General features: G+C 47.6%; 2 protein-coding genes across 3 annotated transcripts; one reads left to right on the plus strand and one right to left on the minus strand.

The window, feature by feature from the left end:
- Positions 1 to 1,538: 1,538 nt before the first annotated feature.
- Positions 1,539 to 14,424, plus strand: Fcmr (Fc mu receptor). Of its 2 annotated transcripts, none has more exons than XM_052200409.1 (8): positions 1,539 to 1,743; positions 7,226 to 7,558; positions 8,187 to 8,321; positions 9,116 to 9,335; positions 10,994 to 11,145; positions 11,416 to 11,574; positions 11,688 to 11,746; positions 14,108 to 14,424. In XM_052200409.1, the coding sequence occupies exons 1-8, from the start codon at positions 1,707 to 1,709 to the stop codon at positions 14,282 to 14,284; spliced, it is 1,272 nt and encodes a 423-aa protein (XP_052056369.1). In that variant the 5' UTR covers positions 1,539 to 1,706; the 3' UTR covers positions 14,285 to 14,424. The 2 variants fall into 2 exon arrangements, with proteins under 2 accessions (XP_052056369.1, XP_052056370.1); XM_052200410.1 differs by having other exon boundaries at positions 8,190 to 8,321.
- Positions 14,425 to 16,301: 1,877 nt separating this feature from the next.
- Positions 16,302 to 19,633, minus strand: Il24 (interleukin 24). The gene is made up of 5 exons (XM_052200411.1): positions 19,469 to 19,633; positions 18,676 to 18,738; positions 17,728 to 17,886; positions 17,228 to 17,302; positions 16,302 to 16,385 (listed from the first exon to the last, which is right to left on the minus strand). The coding sequence occupies exons 1-5, from the start codon at positions 19,631 to 19,633 to the stop codon at positions 16,302 to 16,304; spliced, it is 546 nt and encodes a 181-aa protein (XP_052056371.1).
- Positions 19,634 to 22,055: the final 2,422 nt, after the last annotated feature.

Below are 22,055 nucleotides of genomic sequence, written 5' to 3' on the forward strand. Positions count from 1 at the left end.
TCGCACGGGACACTGATCTCACACATTCACAAGACTCTGACATCCACACTCTCCCACCCACCAGGATACTTAGCATATTCACTCACATTCTCCCTCTCCATTCCTTCATCTAGCCTACCCCAGGACTTCAAGGCAATCCTCGCCATCTAACCAGCTAACGGAGAGCCCAGCTAGCTGTCCGACAGGTGTGGCCCACTAGAAAGAGCTCTCTTCATAGAGAACTGTAAGACATTGATCCCAGATGAAACCGCCCTCAGTCAGCCATTCTAACCAGAAGCCAGACACTGCCCTCTGGCCTCTTGGCCTATTTGTTGTCTGGAGGGCTTCATAAGCCAGTTGCCCTGAGCTAGACCTGGAGAGAGAAGGGCAGGGCTGGCCAGAACAGGGAAGGCAGCCCACGCCCACACATTTCCTCTTTCCTCTTCCTCTGCACCTGCTCTGAGCTCACACTTGACCTCCAGGGCTTAGGACAGTCTTGTGTTGTGGTTTTTGGAGAGCATGTGACCAATCTGGTGTGTAGGCATGAGGAAGGAGTGGTGTGCAAGCAGCCAGCCACCAGGGAGCCTAAAATAACATGGACAAAAGTGACTGAGAAGCCTAGACTAAGGGTGCTGTTGACAAATGAAACCCCACCCCACAACATGGAAAGCCTGGGAATCCTCTACTTTGCACATCTGAAAGGCCATAGAGCTAAATAGCTCATATTGAAGGGCTTCTGCTGTGCGACAGACAAGGCAGGGACCATACCCATGTTATCATTGAGAACATGGGCTCAGGGAAGCTTACCCAAGGCTAACAAGGGTCAAACCTGGACAAAAGCATTTTGTCTTAAATCTGAAATTGTCTTCCTGTTTCTCGGCGTCTCTCCTCTCCATCAATGAGTCTCACCCTTACCACTGGGTGTCTCGAAAAATGGCTCGACCAGAGTGCCAACCCCAAGGGCAAAGTTGCTGTGTGAACTGCCTTCTCCTTATTAGACAGTGGCTTGCACTGCCTTCTCCTTATTAGACAGTGGCTTGCGCCCCTGCCAGAGGGAAGCCCCTTTTGGATAGCACTGTAAGAGAATGAGGCCTGACGATTACCTGAGGCCCTGGGCAAGCTGTGCCTAAGACCTCAGGAATGGCAGTGTGCGTGCTGGGGTGCCAGAGACCGCGGTGTCTCACCTCCATTTGTTTCCTATAAATGAAGTTCAGAGAAAAGCAGTAGACTGCACAAAATCGACAGCTAATATCACTACAAATAGTAGGTGTTCACAAGTACTCATCGGAGGAGTTAACGGGTGACTCTCAAAGCCAAGCTTTGGGAGAGAATTGGTGATGAGGTTGTGTTGTCCTGAGGATGGAGAAATAACAAGCGACTCTAGCTCAGAAGCCAATCGATCGTATGAATCCTGGGAGGTCCCTTTGAAAAGAGGGGCTAAGGTCTGGCAGCTGCTCAGGTGGTGAGCTTGAACCTTGCACACTCATTCTTATGCAGTCTGTGTTTTCTCAACGCTTGATTTCCGCTATGCTTCGCTGGTGCTTTCTTTTTTAGACAAAGACTAGCCAGCAAACAAAGCAGATTATCATTTCCCCATTTTAAGCCCCTGCAGCTCAAGGAGGGCCAGCATAGCCTTGGAGCACCCAGTTGGAGAAGGCTCCCAGGTGATCGGTGTGTGTCAGCCTCACGCCAGGGCCTCTTGGGTAGGATCCAGTCTCCAAGGAACCATGAACTGTTGGCTGTGGATACTTTACTTCCTGCCAGGTGAGTGCTCTGAGGAAACGCTCCAGACTAACTACCAGCTCTGAATTAGCCAGAGGTAATGGGTTGACAGTCATCTCTGGCTCTGATGCTTCTGGAGAGACAGGGCACAGAGCAGAAGGATGGAGAGCTGTGAGGTAGGTGCTGGCCCTTCCCAACTCAGGCGGCGGCTTCCAGACTCCCAGCTGTTAGATTTTTTAATGGTTGGAGGTGTCACCTATCTTAAAGACTTACTTATCGACATCTTAAACTGTGTGTCTCCAAGGTTTGTTCTTCTCGTATCTATCTTCTCCTTTAGATCTTTCTTGTTCGCTCTCAGATTGGCAACTTCAAGTGAAGACTCCCTAACCTATTCCCTCAACTCCTTATCTCAGCTTGCAGCCACCTACCGGGCACCCCACTTGAATGATCACCAAGATCTGGAATACAATGTGCCTAATGCCTTGCCTGATATCCTTCCCTGGTGGCCATACAAGCCAGCCATTCCATTTGTCCTAAGCATCTCTAAGATTATAATGTCATTCAATGGCTTCCACTATCTAGTAACTAAAATACACTCTCCACCCTTACAATCTGAGTTTACCATGCTCCTGAGAACCTTCTTCCAGAGAAACAGAACTTTTCGAGCAAATGCTACAGATTCCCACTATTAACATCCTCTCTCGGAGTGGGAACACCATCCCTCCCAGTTTACCATTAACTGGGTCTTCACAGTCCATCGCAAACCTACCTACCTCTCACAGTCATTCCCGAGCACCTTCTAAACTCCAGCCACAGTCATATATTTTGGCTCAGTGTGCTTACCTTATTTAGTTTATCAATAATACCTGCTTTGTGATAATTAAGCTTTGTTGAGCATTTGAATGGATTAGGAAATGTTGATGAATTAGTCAAGCTGGATGTGATTGCGAGGTCGTTTCCAGAAAGAATTTTTCAAGGGGAGAAGACCCACCTCGACTGTAGATTGTACTCTCCCGTGGGCTGAGGTCATGAACAGAATAAAAAGACAAGAAAGAGAAAAGCTGGGGAACTGAATTCACCTGCCTCTGTTTTCGATTGCCCCACCAGGCCACCCTGAGGTATAATGAAGAAGCTTCAGGCTTCTGCTACCATGGCTTCCAGGCCATAATGGTCTAAACCAGTTCTCAACCTTCCTAATGTGGTGACCCTCTAATACAGTTCCTCATGTTATAGTGACCCACAGTCATAAAATTATTTTCACTGCTACTTCATAACTGTCATTTTGCTCATGATATAAATCATAATATAAACATCTGTGTTCTCTGATAGCCTTAGGTGACCCCTGTACTCTAAAGGGGTCGTTACCCATAAGTTGAGAACCACTATACCCTCAACTATACCCTCAAACTGTGAATGCAAATACACCTTCCCTCACTGACTTTTTTCTCCGTTTTTTTTTTGTTTTTTTTTTTTTTTGTTTGTTTGTTTTTTTTTTTTTTTTTTTTTTTGGTGTTTTCGAGACAGGGTTTCTCTGTGTAGCCCTGGCTGTCCTGGAACTCACTTTGTAGACCAGGCTGGCCTCGAACTCAGAAATCCACCTGCCTCTGCCTCCCAAGTGCTGGGATTAAAGGCGTGCGCCACCACTGCCCGGCAGTTTTTTTCTTTTTATGTCAGATATTTCATTGCAATGACAAGAGCAAAGTAACGGATAGAGTAAATTGATAACAAGAAGTGAGATTACTGTTGGGAGAAATCTGACCTCATAGTGTTAGGCCTCCAGAACTAGTTTTCAGAAGGAATTTTGAAACGTGAATGATCTAGAGAAGGTCAAGAATGTTATAAGCAGAGGTTAATTGGGCCGTGCTGGTGAGAGCACAAAGGGCCAGAACAACAACAAACAACAACAAAATACTGCTCACAAGAGAACAAGCCTCTATCAGAAATTAGGGCAGGGGTCATTTGTTCATGTTATAAAGAACCCGGCTGTGCTCTGATGGTGTCTCCACAAGCTGAATGATCCTGAAGTTGTTTGACAGAGGAAATGCAAATGCGGCATAGCATTTGTGCGATGGCATGGTTACCGCTTGTGGTGTTTACCCCGATTGACAGTGAGAGAGAACACAAGTGTGTGGGAAATGTGCTGCTAGGCAAAGAAAGGAGCTTGAACTCAGCTAGAACTACAAACAGGGCAGACCAAATGGGTCCAGACAGAGCAGCTACGCTTCTTTAAGAGATTAGTGCAATTAAGGAATGCCTTAGGTAGGGTTATTTTGCTGCAATGAAAGGCCATGACCAAAAAGCAAGTTGGGGGGGGAAAGGTTTGTTTTGCTTGCACTTCCATATCACTGTTCATCATTCAAAGACCCCGGAGGCAGGAGCTGATGCAGAGGCCGTGTACGGGTGCTGCTCACTGCCTTGCTCCTCATGGCTTGCTCAGCTTGCTTTCTTATAGAACCCAGGACTGCCAGCCCAAGGGTGACAACACCCACAATGGACAGGACTCTATGCCATCAATCATTAATTAAGGAAGTGCGCTACAGGCTTGCCTCTCACCCAACCATATGGAGGCATTTTTTTTTTAAATCGAGACTTCCTCCTCTTAGATGACTTTAGTTTGTGTCAAATTGTCATAAACTGGCCAGCACAAGGAGAAGCCTCAGACTTTGCAATGGCACAACAGGAGAGGTGTCTTGAGTGCAATATTCTACCTCCTAAACTAGAGAGTGTAGAGATGCAAACTGATCTGACAAACTTGAAAAGAGAGAGCTTAAGGAAAGAGAATCTTCAGGCACAATGCTAGAAGATTGCTACCACAGGAAGTGTTTTCTCAGGGTTCTTCTCAAAGAAAACACAGATCCTGTTCTAGCTGTGATCTAGTGGGGCCGTGTTACATCTCGAGCTTGTAATAGAACTTGGCACTGTCTGCACGCAGCTGCCTTTGCAGATGTACAAAACATAAGAGTGAAGGGTCAGGAAGGCCAACACTGAGGTTCTAAACAGCCTCGGAGGCAATGTGTGCCAGGGTGGGATATTCTGTACAAAGCACCTGAGAGGGTAGCTGTGTAGGTCTGAAAGTGAAGCAGGGGAGACTCCAGGATGTTGGAGGTTCCAAAAATGTGGGGAAAAAATCACATCATCAAGGAAAGCTGTAGGTACCAAATGGAGACTGCCTGGTGAGGGATCATATGTGCCATAAGCAACAGAGAAGGGATATATGGACCTATCGTGACATGAACATACAGTATTCTAACTAATAGTTAATTCTAATAAAGAATAGTCTAAATATTCTAATTAACAGTTTGTTGTTAGTCTTGTGTTCTTCAGACAGGGTCTCCTATATCCTGGGCTGGCCTCTAATGAGTTATTTACATGAAGATGGCCTTGACTTCCTGACCCTCTTGCAGATGATCTCAAAAGCTAGAATTAAGGTCACCAGGTCACCAGGCCTGGTTGCATAGGCCTGTGCTCAAGCTTAGGTTTCTGTGTGCGCACTGTAGCAACTGAGACATATTCCTACCCCTTGATAATATCTTTGAATAATTATGTTATGATATTCTGACCTTTGTTTACTAATACTGCCCTCAGGCCTACAAATATTAGGGTAGGCCTATCCCTAGTGCTCAGTACAACTATAAACGATATTGAATGAAGGCCTGTGGGAAGGTTCCTCATGACCCAAGGCAGTATCATAGGATGTGGGCTTCCAATTTACCTAGACTATTAATAAAAATATATACACATATTGTGACATAGCACACACTCCAGGAGGAGGAGAAGGAAGAAGAGGAGGAGGAGGAGGAGGAGAGAGAGAGAAAGTGAGAGAGAGAGAGAGAGAGAGAGAGAGAGAGAGAGAGAGAGAGAGAGAGAGAGCATGAAGATTCTTTTAAAATTGCTATTGTGTGCAAGCCAGCAGATTTCCCTGCCACATTCTCTCTCATATCCCCATTTGATAGAATCTGTTCTTGTTACCTGAAAGGTCCTTTTCATCTCCACCTTAGCCCTCCAGGCTCCATCTAAACACACACATGATTTACACTATAAACATACACTTTATACTGTCACCCTTGTGATGGTTTGAATGAGAACAGCCTCCGTTTATTCATGTTTGAATGCTTGCCTCCCACTTGGTGAAACTGCTTGGGAAGGATTAGGGGATGTGGCCTCATTGAAGGAGTGTCACTGGGAGTAGGTTTTGAGGTTTCAAAACTCCACATCACTGCAGTTCTTTCTCTCTGTCTCTGTCTCTCTGTCTGTCTGCCTGTCTGTCTCTCTCTTTCTCTCTCTCTTCCCCCTTCTCCTTCTCCCTCCCTCCCTCCCTCCCTTTTACTCATGGATCAAGATATAAGCTCTTAGCTACTGCTTCAACTCCACACTTGCCTGCCTGCTGCCATGCCTCTCATCACAGTGGTCATGAACTCTAACCCTCTGAAACTGTGAGCCCCAAATTAAATGCCTCGGTCCTGGTGTTTTGTCACAGCAATAGAAAGGCACCTAAGACAACCCTCTTCTCAGAACATGGAACCACTTAGACCACTATCTGTGGCTTCATCCTCTGCAGTAGTAGGTTGGGTTACACTACCTTCCTTTTCTTGCTTTTATGAGGTCAGAAACTTGTGACCCACAACTTCCACTCGTCCCTGATCTATTTCTCTCCCAGACATACACACACACACACACACACACACACGCACATATATGTGTGTCCCCATACACGTATCCTTACACTCATGCATACCCTGATCTCCCTTCCGTGAGTTCTCCACACTAGTGACTAGTATCACCTCAGTTTCCCTCCATGCCCATTCTTTCCTGGTACAGTGCTGGACACCACTTCTCTCAAAAGCCGTCCTCCCAGGACACCATCCCCTCACTAGCCTGACTCAGGTGCCCCTGCTCGCTACCTTCAGGGAGCCCTGAGCTATCTCTCTCAAGAAGTCTATTACATTGTACTGTAGCAGCTATCTGCTGTATAATTTACCACATGACTTATTGTATGAGAGAGGAGCACCCGCAAATGGTATCAAATGTATACTTGTCGAATGATTTAGTAGAGTTGAAAGGAGGGTTGTGTAGATGAACAGATTTAAGAAATAAAAGAAGAATCTGGAAGGAAAGTGTGGTGTAAAAATGGGTCACCTTTCTCACCCAGACTTAAATCACTCTAGGGTTTATGTGACACTGGGGGGGGGGGTCATTCCTGGCATCCCATTTCTCTTTGGAGTAGGCATTGAGCTGTGTCTGAGTCCTTACAGTCTCAGGTTTAATTATGAGGCTGAGGCTAAGGGCATGAGGTGGGCACAGAGCAAGCCTGAGTGAGAATAAAACCTTAGAGGATCTGAGCATAAGTCAATAGTCAGAAACCTCTGGAGGGCTGGTGACAGGGCATGGCTAGATCTGGGGTTAATGTGGGGGCGGTCTGGGGCCAGTGCTAGGTTTGGAGAGATGTGTGAGGGGGAAGATACACCTGAAGTAGAGACACATCTGAGAATGGGGCCTCTTCTGCATTCATTTCTTCTCCTTGCAGTGTCTGGGACCCTGAAGGTCCTCCCGGAAGTACAGCTGGATGTCGAGTGGGGTGGATCCACTATTATTGAGTGCCCACTCCCAAAAACACCAGCAAGGATGTATCTGTGCCGGCAGAGGACGGACCCTGGGATATGCACCACTGTGGTATCCAACACCTTTGTCAATGAGGAATATAAAGAGCGAGTCACCCTGAAGCCATGCTTGGATAGGAAGCTATTCCTAGTGGAGATGACATGGCTGACAGAAAATGATAATGGAATCTATGCCTGTGGTGTGGGCCCAAAAACCGACCGCGGCAAGACCCAGAAAGTCATCCTGAATGTCCATAACGGTAAGTGTCTAGAAAACTGAGACCAGCATCTAACTAACTGCCCCATACTGATGCCGTCTTAGCCAGCCCAGTGTTAACACAGAGCAACACAACTTAACTTTACAGTTGACCAACACCATAACCTTCTAGCCACAGGAGATGAAAGGACTAAGACGGATGTTGTATGTTGCCCATTTTACCCAGGGTATGAATGGAGAGGTAGACATTAGAGGAGAGGTTCTGAGGCTGAGGAAGACAGCAGAGGAGCCTTCCACGTCCTGTGTAGTTATCTTACGAGAGGTCTGGGTGGCTAAGACTGAGAAACAATGATCAAGCCAAATGTGTTACTATACAGTGGTATGATATACTACAGGGTCCTACGTTTCCTCTTAACCCTGACGTTTCAATGACATGCTAACATATGCATCACTGCTTCAGCAATTTATAATCCCAACAGCCCAGTGGCTTTAAAGGGACTGCTGGATATGCTGGTGGGAAAGGCCGGCACACAGTGGAGGCGCCACGCCCTTTTTTATTATCTCCGTGGACCATTCTCATCTCCTCGTGGCCTTAGCTCAGTCAGCTCTTACTTGAGCCTCCAGTCCCATCTCTTCCCCGATGATCACCAGCACATCCCTCTTGCCTCCAGTAGAATACCCAGAACCATTCTGGGAAGAGGAACAGACACCTGAGCCGCCAAGATGGCTGCGCGGATTCCTGCAGCCGCATATTCCCTGGCTGCCTATGAGTGAACATGACAGCTCTTCTGGAGTCATAGCCGAAGGTGAGTCCATCAAATCAAGAGCTGGAGAAGACGGAGACTTGTTTGGTTCAATTCATAAAGTGGTTAGCACAGCGGAAGAGACTATGCCAGGCTTTGTCCTTGGAAAGGACCTTCATCTGACAGGCCAGGCCCTAGTTGGAGGAGTCACATGCCACCACCAGGTGGCATACAAGTAACAAAGTGATTCACAAACCCCAGGTCCTTTTTGAATGACTAGAAACCAAGACTGGGCAGGCATTAGCCAGCTGGAGGTCATTACACTTCCTGCTTCCTGCAGGGATATCTTCTACCTGCTAGTAATTAGTGGTTTCAACAACTCTATTTGGCAATTAAAAGATGACTATCATACTAACATTTCCATGCATCTTAACATATACCGGATGAGTTCTGGTACGTTAATTAAACATTGTTGCACTAGGAGACCCTGCCAGGGTCAAAAGAAACAGTATAACTGGGCAGATCATAGGTCCATGAGTGGGACTGACTAGATGAAACTGGGGAGACTATATGAGCACAGAGAAGCAAGGTACTCCCCGTGTTCAGAAGACAGCCTGTGAGGTCAGGAAAAGCTTCCTGGAGAAAATATTTATAGCATACATGCATGAAAGTTTTCCGTGTAGATGACACATTATATAAAGGCATTTCTGACAACAAGGACTGCTAAGACAGAGGTGGTGCATATGGGCAAAAGGGGAGGAATGATTGACGGTGGAAAAGGAGGCCCACTCCTCCTAGAGACTGGAGAACACAGCGTGTCTACCACTAAGGTATCCTTTCTCTTCTCTCTCTTGAAGTTACCACACCCCCTCCAAAGACTGAGGCCCCTCCCGATCACCATCCCTCCAGCCTTGCTTCAGTAACTCACCAACCCAGACTTTACGAAGTATTTTCTGAATCAGATACCAAGTCCCCAGAGCTCCTGCCAGATACCACAGCCTCAAAGACTTCTACTCAGCAAGCAATCAGGCCCCTAGAGGCCAGCTACAGCCACCACACCAGACTTCATGGGCAAAGGTAAGAAGGGCCTCTATGGTTAGTGCCTGTGTACTAAGAGCCCTGAAGTCATCCGGCACCCTTCTCAGCTCTGTCTCCAGAAACCCACCAAGAAATGCTCTGCTTTTTGAGTGAGCTATATAAATGCTAGTCTTTTATATATATAAATGCTAGTCTTTTTTTAATATATAAATGCTAGTCTTATCAACAAAGAATACGCTCCGTCGTGGTGGGTCTCCCTGCCCTCATGGACACCAGCCAGTTCGGTCCACAAGGGCAGTGGGAACAGAGGCATCAAAAGGGCAGGGGGTTCAGAAGCCCATTGAGTACATACGGTGACTAACCACACTGGGACCAGCTATCAAGAGGCAGATCATCTTTACTTAGGGTGATTCAAGGCTTATAAAGTTTTAGGGGGACTGAGAGTAGGAACATTCAGGATGGGCAAAGGTCATTGGCTGGGGGCTTAGGGTACCTGGAATGTCATTAGCATGGGGAAGCATTTTAGGAATCTAAGGTTCTGACTGAACAAGTTTTATCCAGAGAAAGAAAACTGATTCTGTAATTTAATTGAGGCTTCGTGACATTCTTCATGTAGAAACATATGTGTGGGCTTAGAATCCCCCAGATAAAGTCAGAGGGGTTTCTCCTTGAAATATAACAAATGAAGGAAATCCCTCATATTGTTCCGTGCCCAGAGGCTATCCAGTCATGATGGACTTTGACCTTAATGAGCAGAATTTTCCTACACATTGTATTCTTTGCAACTCCCTAGTTCTGATCTTATAGAAAGACTGGTCTTTCAATCATACATATTCATTCAGGTCTGTTATAATGTATAACTAAATGATGAAAGTTTTTAATTAAGTAAGTAATTAAAAGTATTTACTAATTAATAAGCGTTAAAAATTACTGTTTTTTTTCCTTTTCCTTCTTGATGCTGCTAACACTTTGTGACAAATGTTTCCACTGCTTAGCATTGCCCTCAATGAACCACTAGGGGGCAGCATTAAAGCAAATGTGTATGAAAACCCACAAGTAATTTGCCTGAGCAAATATAAAGTCCTTAGGGAAAAAAGGCTCTCAGAAGCATTTGAATCCAGTAAGTGAGGGAACTGGGGCAATAAAATCTATGTGGTTTCAATGAAAACAGGACTCTTAGTTCCCATCTCAGAAATATATGTAATAAACATTTCTTTAACATCAACTGTGTACCTGGCACCAGGCAAAGGCACAGAATGTCCATGTATGGTTAATGCAAGTCGGTATATGCTGAGTCTGTCTCTGCCAAGGTTTCTAACTGTGGGACTAGGAGCTGTATCAGACCCTGCTATAGACCAACTGCCTTCAATTCTTTCCAAAAACCTTTGGTTTTGGTCGGAACAGTTTTGTGCAGATTTTATGATCCCCATTTATAAAAAATTAAGGCTCAGGGAAATTAAAACTCGCTCAAGACCACAAAACCAGTAAAATGAGGAACTTGAATTTGAACCAAAGACTCCTGACCCCATAAACAAATCTCTTTGGAGACGATGGAGGAAATGCTGTTAACAATGGGTCAACTCTAAGTCATCTCCAAAGAAAGGTGGCCACAAGGGTGAGTCTTTAAATTTCCTTTCCTTGTTTAAGTTCTCTGTCTCTTTCTCTCTCCCCTCTCTGCCCCCACCCCACGCCCCAAGGACACTCAACCACGGCCCACAGTATGGGAGAGAAGACCGAGGACTTCACATCCCTATCCCAGAATTTCACATCCTGATTCCGACCTTCTTGGGCTTTCTCTTGCTGGTTCTTTTAGGACTGATGGTAAAAACAGCCATTCAAAGGAGGAGAGGTGAGGCACTTGAGGCTCTGGGCTTTGGTTGGGAGACCAGAGGTACAAGAAGTCAGAGCAATCAGATCCAGCTTGGACTCCCAGGTAACCAACCCGGATGGGAGATGGAGTCTAAAAATACTTTATCCTGGCTGCTGAGCTCTGCAGCCTGGACCTCTACGCCCAGGCCACAATTGTCAGACATCATAGAGGTGTGTAGCCCCCAGTCTGGGGAAGAAGAGGCAGGTAGCTGATGCCATGCCCTTCTCTTTCCCCGGTGACCCCCTGAAGCCACCTCCAGACGCGCGGGCCGACTGGCGATGAGGATGCGAGGCCGGGGCGCTTCCCGCCCGTTCCCCGCACAGCGCCGGGATGCCTCGCAGAAGCCGCGCTCGCAGAACAACGTCTATAGTGCCTGCCCGCGGCGCGCACGGGGACCCGACAGCGTGGGTGAGCTCACACACCAGCGAGGCGTGGAGACTGGGGCCAGCCGGGAGCCGGGGACAGGTGGTGACCAGGCGTGGGAAGGCCGGGCCCTCAACGCTTTTTTTTCTGTCCCATAGGTCCCGCAGAGGTTCCGCTCCTCAATGCCCCAGCCTCAGCGTTCCCCGCCCAGCCGCAGGTAAGCTCCGCCCACCCCAGCTCACGCTCAGCCAGGCTCCCTAACAGGTTGTACCCAATTTCTAGATTGAAGCCCTCGAAGGCTGAGCCCGCAAGATCTGTGGTTATCTGAATTACCTGGCCAAGCATTTCTTTTCGGATAAGTGGTTGCTGGATGTCTTTAGTCTAGCAGGGAATGTACCCTGCAGCGCCTACGGTGTAAAAAAGAAACCACGTTTCTAGAAGCCTAGAGGGGGTGGAAGCTACTCAGTTTTACTTCTACTAGGAGAACATTCCAGACATCTCTCTCTCTCTTTCTCTCTCTCTCTCTCTCTCTCTCTCTCTCTATCTATCTATCTATCTTTTTTTATTGAGTATCTTCTTCATTTACATTGCCAATGGTAAAACCTTTCCCAATTTCCCCCCTCCCAAAAGCCCCCCTCCCCAACGATTCCCTACCCCTCCTCCCACCCTCTGCCTCCATGTATATGCCCCTCTACCCGACACAGTCCCACTTCCCCCCCAACAACCCCTCCATCAGTTTCCTTTTGTTGGGGCCTCTATTGAGCCTTTACCTGACCAAAGACCACTCCTCCCACTGATGCCCAACAAGGCCTTCCTCTGCCACATTTTTGGCTGGAACTATGTGTACCCCTTGGATGATGGTTCAGTCCCTGGGAGTCTTGGGGTGTTTGGGTGTCTGCAGACATCTCTTAAAAAAGAGAGAGAGAAGAAGAAGTAATAGCAACGTGACCACGTGACCACTAGGCTGCGGACATTCAACACAGGGTCATTTTGTTCCCCCAAAGTAGAATGTACTTTAAGCATTCTGAAGATCTAAAACATTGGGTTTTGTAGTCAGAAAAAATTACTAACTTGGTGGCCTAAGGCCACCAAGTATGTGTGTGTTAATAGTGTAAATTAATTAAATACAACAGACCCCCAAACCCTCAGGGTTCAAACCAGAGAGACAGGAGAAGAGGATTAATCCATTAGGTCATCCAGGAACATTTTGTTCCAGCAACTCCAGGTAGCTTTTCTGGTCCATGATTAGCACTCAGTCACCAGAACCAAGTTCCTATTTCTCCCCACAGAGACGATGGCTTCTTTAGGATCGTGACCCTGAATTTTCATATCTCACTAACACTTGCCTCCCGTTAGCTGCCATGCAGTCGTGTCTACTTCAAGGAAGGCTATGTATGGATGTCATGCCTGGCTGGCAATATATTGATTAAGCGATCATGTGTCTGGCTGAAAAGGGAAGAATGTTACCTAGCCCTGTAGTCACCTCCAGCCATTTGAGTGTGCCCCCCGCCCCATCCCACCACGCACCCCAGTTACATACACACAACCAGTCTTCAAGGCTTGGGCTTGGGAGTGAAAGGTCCAGAGAGCCTGTCTGCTCTACCCAAAAGCTAGCCTTTTATTGTGGACCAGCCCTAAGCTCACATAGACCCTCTCTGGGACACCTCCTGCTGCAAGCTAACCCTGTCTCATTCTCTCAATAATGTTAAATATATGTATATGATGTATATATGTATACGTATACGTATATGTATATATATCCTGACAGAGCAAATATACAGGGTACGTATGTTCAATGGCTTATTTCAGTCTTCATAGTGATTTTTTTAATTTTTTAAACCAAATATGTTGATATTCAGTGGGAGATTTTTTTTGAAGCCAACTTCTGCTGTTACTCTCGTTGGTAAAATACAAAATGTAGACGTCCCTTACAACAGATGCTTCCTGCATTCAGAGGACCACCCTTCTAGTTCTTAGAACTTTCGTGTAGATGACTGATTGACGTCTCTGTGGTGGCATTCTTGTGTGGGGATCGCAGTACTTGTGCCACGTTAGTCTTGACATAGCCTGGTCTTCTGAGAACTGCCACAAAGGGAGACAGGAGCATCATCATGCCCACGTCGTCTGCAGTCTTCCTCCGCTACCCAGCCCTTTGCTGGAATGCGTTCTTGTATCATGTCATGCCCTCTCCAAGTCCTTGCAGAGCTATAAGAAATGATTCACCCCGCCTCTGACTGGTTGTCTGAGAAGATGCATATTTCCTGCACAAGTCATATCCCTTTATCCCCAAGGGGAGAACCTCTGCAGGTGGGCCTCCTGCTCAGCCCTACGATTTCAGTCTAAACCCCATGAAAAGTGTGTCCTGCCCACAGTACAACTCCAGTTCTTTAGAGTGAGGCTGCACCCTGAAAAGCCCCAGGGCAGGCCCACACGATGGAGCTCAGCCAATCCTACACCTTTGCGGTTGGGAGCTCAGCGATTATGCCCCTGCTCCTTCATTTCCTGCAGAGGAAATCCACTTCAACGGATGGGAAAATCTCCCAGCCAGAGCTAGTGACACTCTTTTGGTTGTTCCCAGGTGCTTGAAGTTCCTTGGACCCACGCCCCATCTCTGAAGATGAGCTGTGAATACGTGACCTTGGGACATCCGCCTGCTGTCGACGTGGAAGACCCTGATTCAGACGATTACATCAACGTTCCTGGCCCATCCCATCTCCCATGCTACCCCCCAGGGCTCAGATACTCATGCCAATGAGGCCGGCCTATTTGCTAATGTCTAGCACTTTCTCCTTATAGGATCCCTGTCACCTTGTACATCCTAAACCCTAACTCAGCTCTCACCTGACTGTCTGAATGCCTTGAGAATGATCAATTACAGGCTAGTTTTTCACCCCATTGAAGCCCCCTGCATTCATTTGCGAGAGTTCTGGATTGGACACGCGGGTATTCATTTGTCATGATGCCAACAGTCCTTTCTGTACATTCGAAGAGCCTATGAGACCTGCAGGGCGCTTCATCACTTTCTTTGGTCACGTGGTCTTTGCTGCCTTAACTAACCCTAGCTCATGTGATATCAGGCTAGACGGTACGTACAGCGGACACTTCCAGGCCCTGATCCAAAGGACATAATAAGCTCTGTCTTTCCTGAGTCTCATGGCAAGGATAGCTTATTTGATATGATGACTTATTCTAAATTTAGAGAACTAAGCTTTTGTCAGTGTTGGTGATATACACACATGCAGGCACACATGAATCCTCTTCACTGTAATCCACACACATACACCCCATCACTTGGTAGGAATAATCTGACTCCAGTATCTCTCCGCTTTTAAAAAGTAGTCTACTTTTCTTCTTCTATATCTTAGTACCTTAACTTTGAGCTATTTTAGCTATCCCAAACTATTACCCATCCCTTGTCAATTTCAGACAGCACATAGCAAGACATGGAGAAGAGAAAAGCACCCTGAAGATCCTACAAGGTCAGAGGATCTGCACTAGCCCCTCTGGCCTGGAAGAAGAAACACCTCTCTCTCTCTCTCTCTCTCTCTCTCTCTCTCTCTCTCTCTCTCTCTCTCTCTCTCTCTCTTCACACACACACACACACACACACACACATTTCTTATCTGAAGTTTAGAGCAATGTGTAGTCAGACACCTCTTGATTGACACCACCTTCTGCAAGGTTCCACCCAAGCTTGAGGCAAGAGACTGTGAGCTGTCACCTTTGAGAAGAAGGTCTTTCCCAGATACACGACAGAAGTTCCCTGCACACTTTTCTAGAAATAGAATGCAGTGGCTTCCTAGACTGAGTTGCTTTCTTAGCAAGGAATACCATCACAGACTGAACCGGTACATCCAGGTAAAAATGTCTCCATCAGCCGGACACATCATATTAAAGGACAGAATGTATCTTAAGAGGGGTGCCTGGAGAAACAGGGTAGTGTGATGGGTGGGAAATGAGGGTAAGGTGGAATGTTGAGTGTAAATCTTTGTCTTAGCCCAGATGGTAGCTTTCGTCATTTATTCTTCAAACCGATGTCCTTTGCTGGAGCAGCACCTCAGAGGTGAAGAGCACTGGCTGCTCTTCCAGAAGACCTGAGTTCCATCCTCAGCACCCACATGGCAGCTCACGGTTGCCTCTAACTCCGGCCCCCGGGTATCTGACACCCTCATCTGTCCTCCAAGGGTACTGCATGTCGAGCATGCAGCGCACAGACACACAAGCAGGCAGAATGCCCACGCACATCAAGATAAGTAAAATCTCAAACCGGTGCCTTTCACCTCCAGCCCAGCACTCTGGCCCCTCGTGATTTCCGTGCAGCAAAGTTGAGATTCATGTCCCACCATTATCTCAAATAACTCAAGACAGACAAAAAAAATTAAAAATCAATCCATTTTTAAATATTTACTGAGCAACCATCTGCTGCCCCCACGCCGAGCCAGATCACAGGAAGTGAGGCGGAAGCATGGGGCACTACATTCTGATGCTTTCATGGGACTTCCGGTCTCACAAATAAATATGGTTTCCACTGAAACAGTGGCAATAATTAAATAGGGCTGTAATAAATACGCAAATCCACTTCGTGGGTCAGTCAGAGTATCCAAAGGTGCCGCCCACGGCTGTCGCTTGGACTGAAGAGTGAGGTCTGAGGAGAAACGTGAGCCAAGGACGGGTCCGTGACCGAGGGTCTGAAGTGCCTGAGGGCAGCACGGATGTGAACAATGCCTTGGAATGGCACGGAGAACAAAGGAGGAAGGTTTCCGGATTGGCAGTCAGAGCTGGTAGAACTTCTGCATCCAGGCCAGGAGAATGTCCACTTCCCCAAAGGCTTTCACCAGAGCCACTTCTATATCCAACTGCAGCAAATGGAGAGTTTGGGGGTCAAGTATGTTAATGATGAGAACAGTTTCCTTCCAGTCTGGCTTGCCTGATATAGACCTGACTCCGAATTCACTGAATTCCCCCGTGGAATGGCCTCCGATAGAGGGATCCACCCATCACTTCTACTTCAACTATGTGAATTTGTTTCCAGGATGAGAACAAAGAGGCTACTGAGTATTAGGTAAAGGGCCAGAGAAGAGCATGACTCCTAGAACATGAGAACATGGAATGGGACCTAGGAAAGGTGTGGGGGACTCACCGAGCTGGCATGAGCCCAAGTTTATACTCCACCACCTATTTGTAGACAGATACATCTATTCCTCCGTCAAATGTTCGAAATCAAGGAATTTTTTTTTTTTGAGGGTGAGGATACTAGGGTTGAAGCTTTCGTTTTCTTTGGTATGCTAATTTAGAAAGATGTAATATAATTTTCTATATCTTTTTAGTAAACGAGGCCACTTGAACATTGTAGAATGTTGCAGATCTGTTTGATGCAGATCTGTTTGATGCAGAGTTGTCTGGCTTTTTTCTCAATTCTGACATCAGGGACATATAAAACTTTTCTCTTAGGGAAATTCCTCAGTCGTCTTGCAAGGGACTAGAATGGCATACCCACTCAAAAACTAGCAGTAAAAAAAAGGCTGCATTGACATATGCAAAGCAGATGCTCATGATTTTCCTCCAGGCCAGGTAGGGACAAGCCCAAGGGAGGCGCACCAACTTTCGGTTCTGTGTTAGGTCTCTAGGGTGCTCCTCTGTGACAGCTCAAGCTAGTCTGCGTCTGTCGGGTAGGCAGACTCCCAGCCCTTGGCCTTACCTGTTTGAATGCTCTGCGGAAGAGCAAAAACCGCCGTTGTGCACTCTCACTAATGGGGAGCATGGCATCGTCCTTCTGCTTATCAGAAAAAAAAATATTGCTAAAGTTAGATCAGAGTGGGGGGTTAGCCTCTCGAGCTCTTCCTGTTGAGACAGTGGAGGGTTCTCAGATCCTGCAAGGACTGATCGGAGACCTGCACCCTCAAGCAAGCCAGAGCCAGAATACCAGCATATGTCAGGACTGTTATCTTTCCTAACGACAGCCTTTACAGGTAGAAATGTCACCCCCATTTTATCGATGACAAAACTGAAGCCCAGAGAAGTTGAGTATCTTGCAAGGGTTCCCTATCTGATCAGAGTAGACACAGACCTGAACCTATAAAGCCTTTTCCCGTGACACCCAGGACTCATTGTTGGGAAAAAAAGCCAGGACTAGATAAATGGGGGAGGGGGCGGATTCTCCACGACACACTCCCCAGCCTCCACCCATGATCTACTCACACTGGGCTGCAGTTTTGACACGATGACTATAAAGTTGTTGGCCAGAGTGGAGAATGACTTCAAGACCTTGAATTTGGCTATTTTGCTGTGGTAGTTTTTGAAAACAGTGTTCAAGTAGAACTTCAGCAGGCTGTGGGCAAGGTAACAGCTCTCAGCATCCTGGGGAGGAAACAAAGCACTGTGGCCTTTGTCCACCCTGGCCCTAAAGGGAAAAACCCGTGTACCACCCGGGGCAAAATGACCACGACAGGGTGTCCTTGGAAATGGTGGTGGTACTGGACAGATCTGAAGTGATGCCAGGAGTTGTGAGGAACAGCTTGTGATTCACGGCAGGAACCCAGACCCCAGAAGGAAGTTCCCCACCCATGGTAAGTCAAGCCAACTAGCCTGGCTCCCAGGGCTCCTGGCTCCCAGGGCTCCTGGCTCCCCACCCAGGTGAACGTCTTCTCTACCATACGGCCTCATTAATATGGTGGGTGCTGAAATGCATTGAACTCTGACTTCATGGTTGAGAGTTAGAAAGAAATTTTCTGGAAGGAGAAGAGTAAGAAACCTGGTGCCCTTGAGCACAAGAACTGCCTGGCTCTTTCTGCTCCTGAAACTTGGCACCTGGAAGGGATCATCTGTCTGTTCACGCTCACAGACTGTCTAGACAGATGCGAAGAACAGAGTAGCACGTGAGAGAAAAGGATAGAGGCGAAAGTCACTTCGGTAGATGCCCACTGTGTTTCCAGAAGCAAAAGAAAGATGGCTGGCACGTGTCAGACTGAGTGGGAAATAATCTTTATGGACTTCACTTTCCACCCCCCACACCTACAGAGAAATAACCCCAGACAGAGACCGCCTTGCCTCATGTCCATCCCTGCCCTATGTAGGATCACAGCAAAGCAGAAGGAAAGGACTCCCATCAGCCCCTCTGGGAGATCCATCCCCTTCCAATCTGATTACCGAGACATTCTGCAGAACCTGCGGCTTCAGCAGCCGGATGCTTGTGATGTTGTCCTGAGTTTGCTTTGGGAAGAGAAAAAAAAGATGTCTCCAGGTTAGGGATCTTTATAGGAGCCAGCCTAGCCGATGTGCTGTCCCTGCTGTCAAACCCCATCCTATCGACTGAGACTACGGAGGCTGGAGGAACCGGAGGAGGACCCAGGCAGGGACATAATGAGCTAGATCCTGGGGAAAGGGTACATGTCCGGTCTACAGGAAACATCTATGCTTGCTCAGCCCAAATGGGAACAGAGATGCCCCAGGGTTCTCAGACCCTGCCCACAGTCTTGAGAAGAGACCTGTGCTTCCTTTGGTCATATGTGACACAGGAAATAAACTTTTCAGCTTTAAGAGCTATGAGGAGTAGGGCTCATCTCCGTAGTCCAAGTGGGAAGCAGTTCCAGGGTAGCTGTTTCTGGGAGCTGCCTCTTGCTCTTAGAGGACTCTTGAAAACACTGCCTCTCGCCCTGGTCCTGGACCTTAGAGCCAGAGCTCACCCGGGATGAACTGGGGGCTGGGGGGGCAGGCTCCTTTACTCCCCTCGGGCTCTGCTGCCTTGACTGGAGGCTGCCCACGGACGGTGAGCCTCAGTTTCCCCGTGTGTGACATGGGGTTTATTGATCTTCCGGAACTCATCAGGGTTCTTATGTTTGAAATTGACTGAACAATCTGGAAAGGGATCCACTGTCCTGAAAAGGTTCCCTCCCCCAATAGGGGAACCAGCGCGGAAGGGTTCACGGAAGCCTGCTCTCACCACAGTGTTCTTCACAGTCCTGAAGGCCTCCCACAGTTCTGGGAGAACCACCCCGGTCACTTGGCAAGACCCAAATCGGAACTCCTGACCCTGAAGCCCTGGTACTTGGTTCCAAACAAGAAGGATCAGGCTCAGGTAAGGGAGAATCTGTAGTCCCAAGCTCATCTGGGTTGAAGAAAGGGCCCGTGCTCCTGCTGAAGAAAGGAAGACTTTACCCTGAAGTCAACCTCTGACTCAGAACGTCACACACACACACACACACACACACACACACACACACAAATGCTCCAAGGTACAGGCCACCCTTAGGAGCACACAAATGAGATATCCGAAGCAGTAGAAATGCTGTGGTTTGAATGTCTCCATCAAAATTCATATTTAGATTCATTTCCTCCAGTGAGGTATGTAGCATTAGGACCTTTGAGAGGGGATTAGGTTACCAGATCTCTGCCCTCTTGAGCGAACCCACGACTGTGTGAATCACTGACTGACAGGATAGCTTCGGAGTGGGTATTCTGTGAAAGCCAGCTCAGCCCAGCTCTGTCTGTGCCTTCCGGCCACATGACACCGTGCACTCTGCTTTGGGACTGCCAATCATAGGACCAAACAGACATCATGCCTGATGCTTGCCTTCCTTCAGAACTGTGACACAAACGTCTTTTCCTTATAAGCTATTCGGCATCTGATGTTCTGTTTGAACAACAGAAAAGGTACTTGGACAAGTGGAGAGCCCAGGCAAGAATATTGCAAACCTCATAGGGTGCTGTGGAGTGGAGCTCAGGTCCTCCCACCCCCTAGCCAATAGCTGCTGCAGGTACTAGTCACACACCTGCACCTCCATCCTCCCCTCTCACACTTCTCCTGACCACCCACAGAAGTGAGAAGAAAAGGGAGGAAAAAAAAACTTCAGCCAGGAGAACAACTAGAGGCTCCAGACTCAGGAGAAGGAAGAAGAGCTCACTTCCACCTCTGATTTCTAGGACCTGCCTTTGAGTCACTGCGCCAACTTAAAGCAGGTCTATTTAACCTTCCAGGAGGCAAGCAGCCCTTATGCCTCCACACAGGGTAGCAGGGTTAACCGAGGCCCATGGGGAGAGGCGCAGAAGGCAAGTCTGGGTCACGCATTCATCTCTCTGCCACCTCAGTTGGCAGACTCGCTCCTAACTCTAAGAATTAATCTTTCCAGTAAGTGAAGCCAGAGAGGATGGTATGAGGCCCAGGTGAGTGAGTCACTTTCAATCAGCCTTCTCTGAAGTGCCAACGGGGAGGACTGCGTGATGGGCCCTCAAGCAGACTGAGTCAGCACCCTGCCTGCCTTGAGACTGCCACAGAGAATCATTTTCCATGGCGGTCTTGTTTTGTGCTTTTTGTCTCCTTCCTCTGAACGCCTCTCCACCCCTCTCCCACCTCCCCACCCCTCTTCTGCCTCCCCTCCCCTCTCTCCCAGTTTTCTCTACACCTGCATAAGAGCCTTCTTATGCACACAATCTCCTCACACCTGAAGAAACTGTCTGCCGACCCCAGAAGGGCAGAGAGGGCAGAGAAACTGGCTTTGGAATGATTACTAACTCTGGGGATAGATAACCAGGGTCCATTGTCAAAAATCCTCCCATTCTCTTCTTTCAAAAGCTGTTGGCTTCCCAACTTCTCTTGACATTCATCCCTGGACCTTATTATCCCCTGGCCTTGGTGTTAAGAAAGTAAGCAACTTCTCACTCAGCTATTTTTTTTCCTTATATAATTGCTCAAAGGGTTGACATATGCCAATCCACCCTTAAGTCCCCCACACCCAGTCAAGGCAACAGCCTACCACTTCAGAGCAAAGGCCATGGGAAGCGCCGCCACTCACCTCGGGTCCTGAAGTGATTCTGGAGACTGCTGAGTGAAGGTGGCTGGCTCTTCTTGCCGTGTGAAAAGTTGGGCAAGCTCTGTCAGCATTGACAGGGAGAGGGTCTTCTGGTGGGGAGGAAGCTCCTGTCTCAGCTGTGGAAATGACTTCAAGAGTAAGAGCGTGCTGGTGAGAGAACTATATATAAGGGGTCTGGCAGGGAGGGGCAGAGGAGAGGAATGTGGAGGAAGGGAAATTGGTCATGCTTCCCTGGAGAATTACTTCATCACCTAGTCACCCTTTGCTCTTAGACAAGATGGGAGCACAGAAATCAGTCCCTCGGGTGAGCCGAGACCTGGCTTCTCTGAACTGCAGTTCCTACATCTACAGAATTGCTTTTAAAGTATCAAAACACCATGCCTAGTGGTACAAGTCTGTCATCCCAGCACTTGGGAGGTAGAGGCAGGGGGATCAGTGTTAAAGGTCGTGAGTGACCAATCTGAATTATAGCTCCTGTCCAAAAACAACAACAACAACAAAAATCTGATCTACTTTTCCTAGAAAAGAAAAAGTATAAAAAGCAATACAGAAGTGCTTTGTATATTCTCTACACATGTAAACATACCATCACTATATAAAATATACCAGTCTGTTATACCGCATACGTCAAAATCATTCAATAATTATGCACTATTTGTACTGAGGCATTAGCCCAGAGGCCAAGGCTAGCCCATAAATGCTACCCTTTGATCCTCAGAG

Source organism: Apodemus sylvaticus, chromosome 12 (genome assembly GCF_947179515.1).
Source record: "Apodemus sylvaticus chromosome 12, mApoSyl1.1, whole genome shotgun sequence".
Lineage (NCBI taxonomy): Eukaryota > Metazoa > Chordata > Mammalia > Rodentia > Muridae > Apodemus > Apodemus sylvaticus.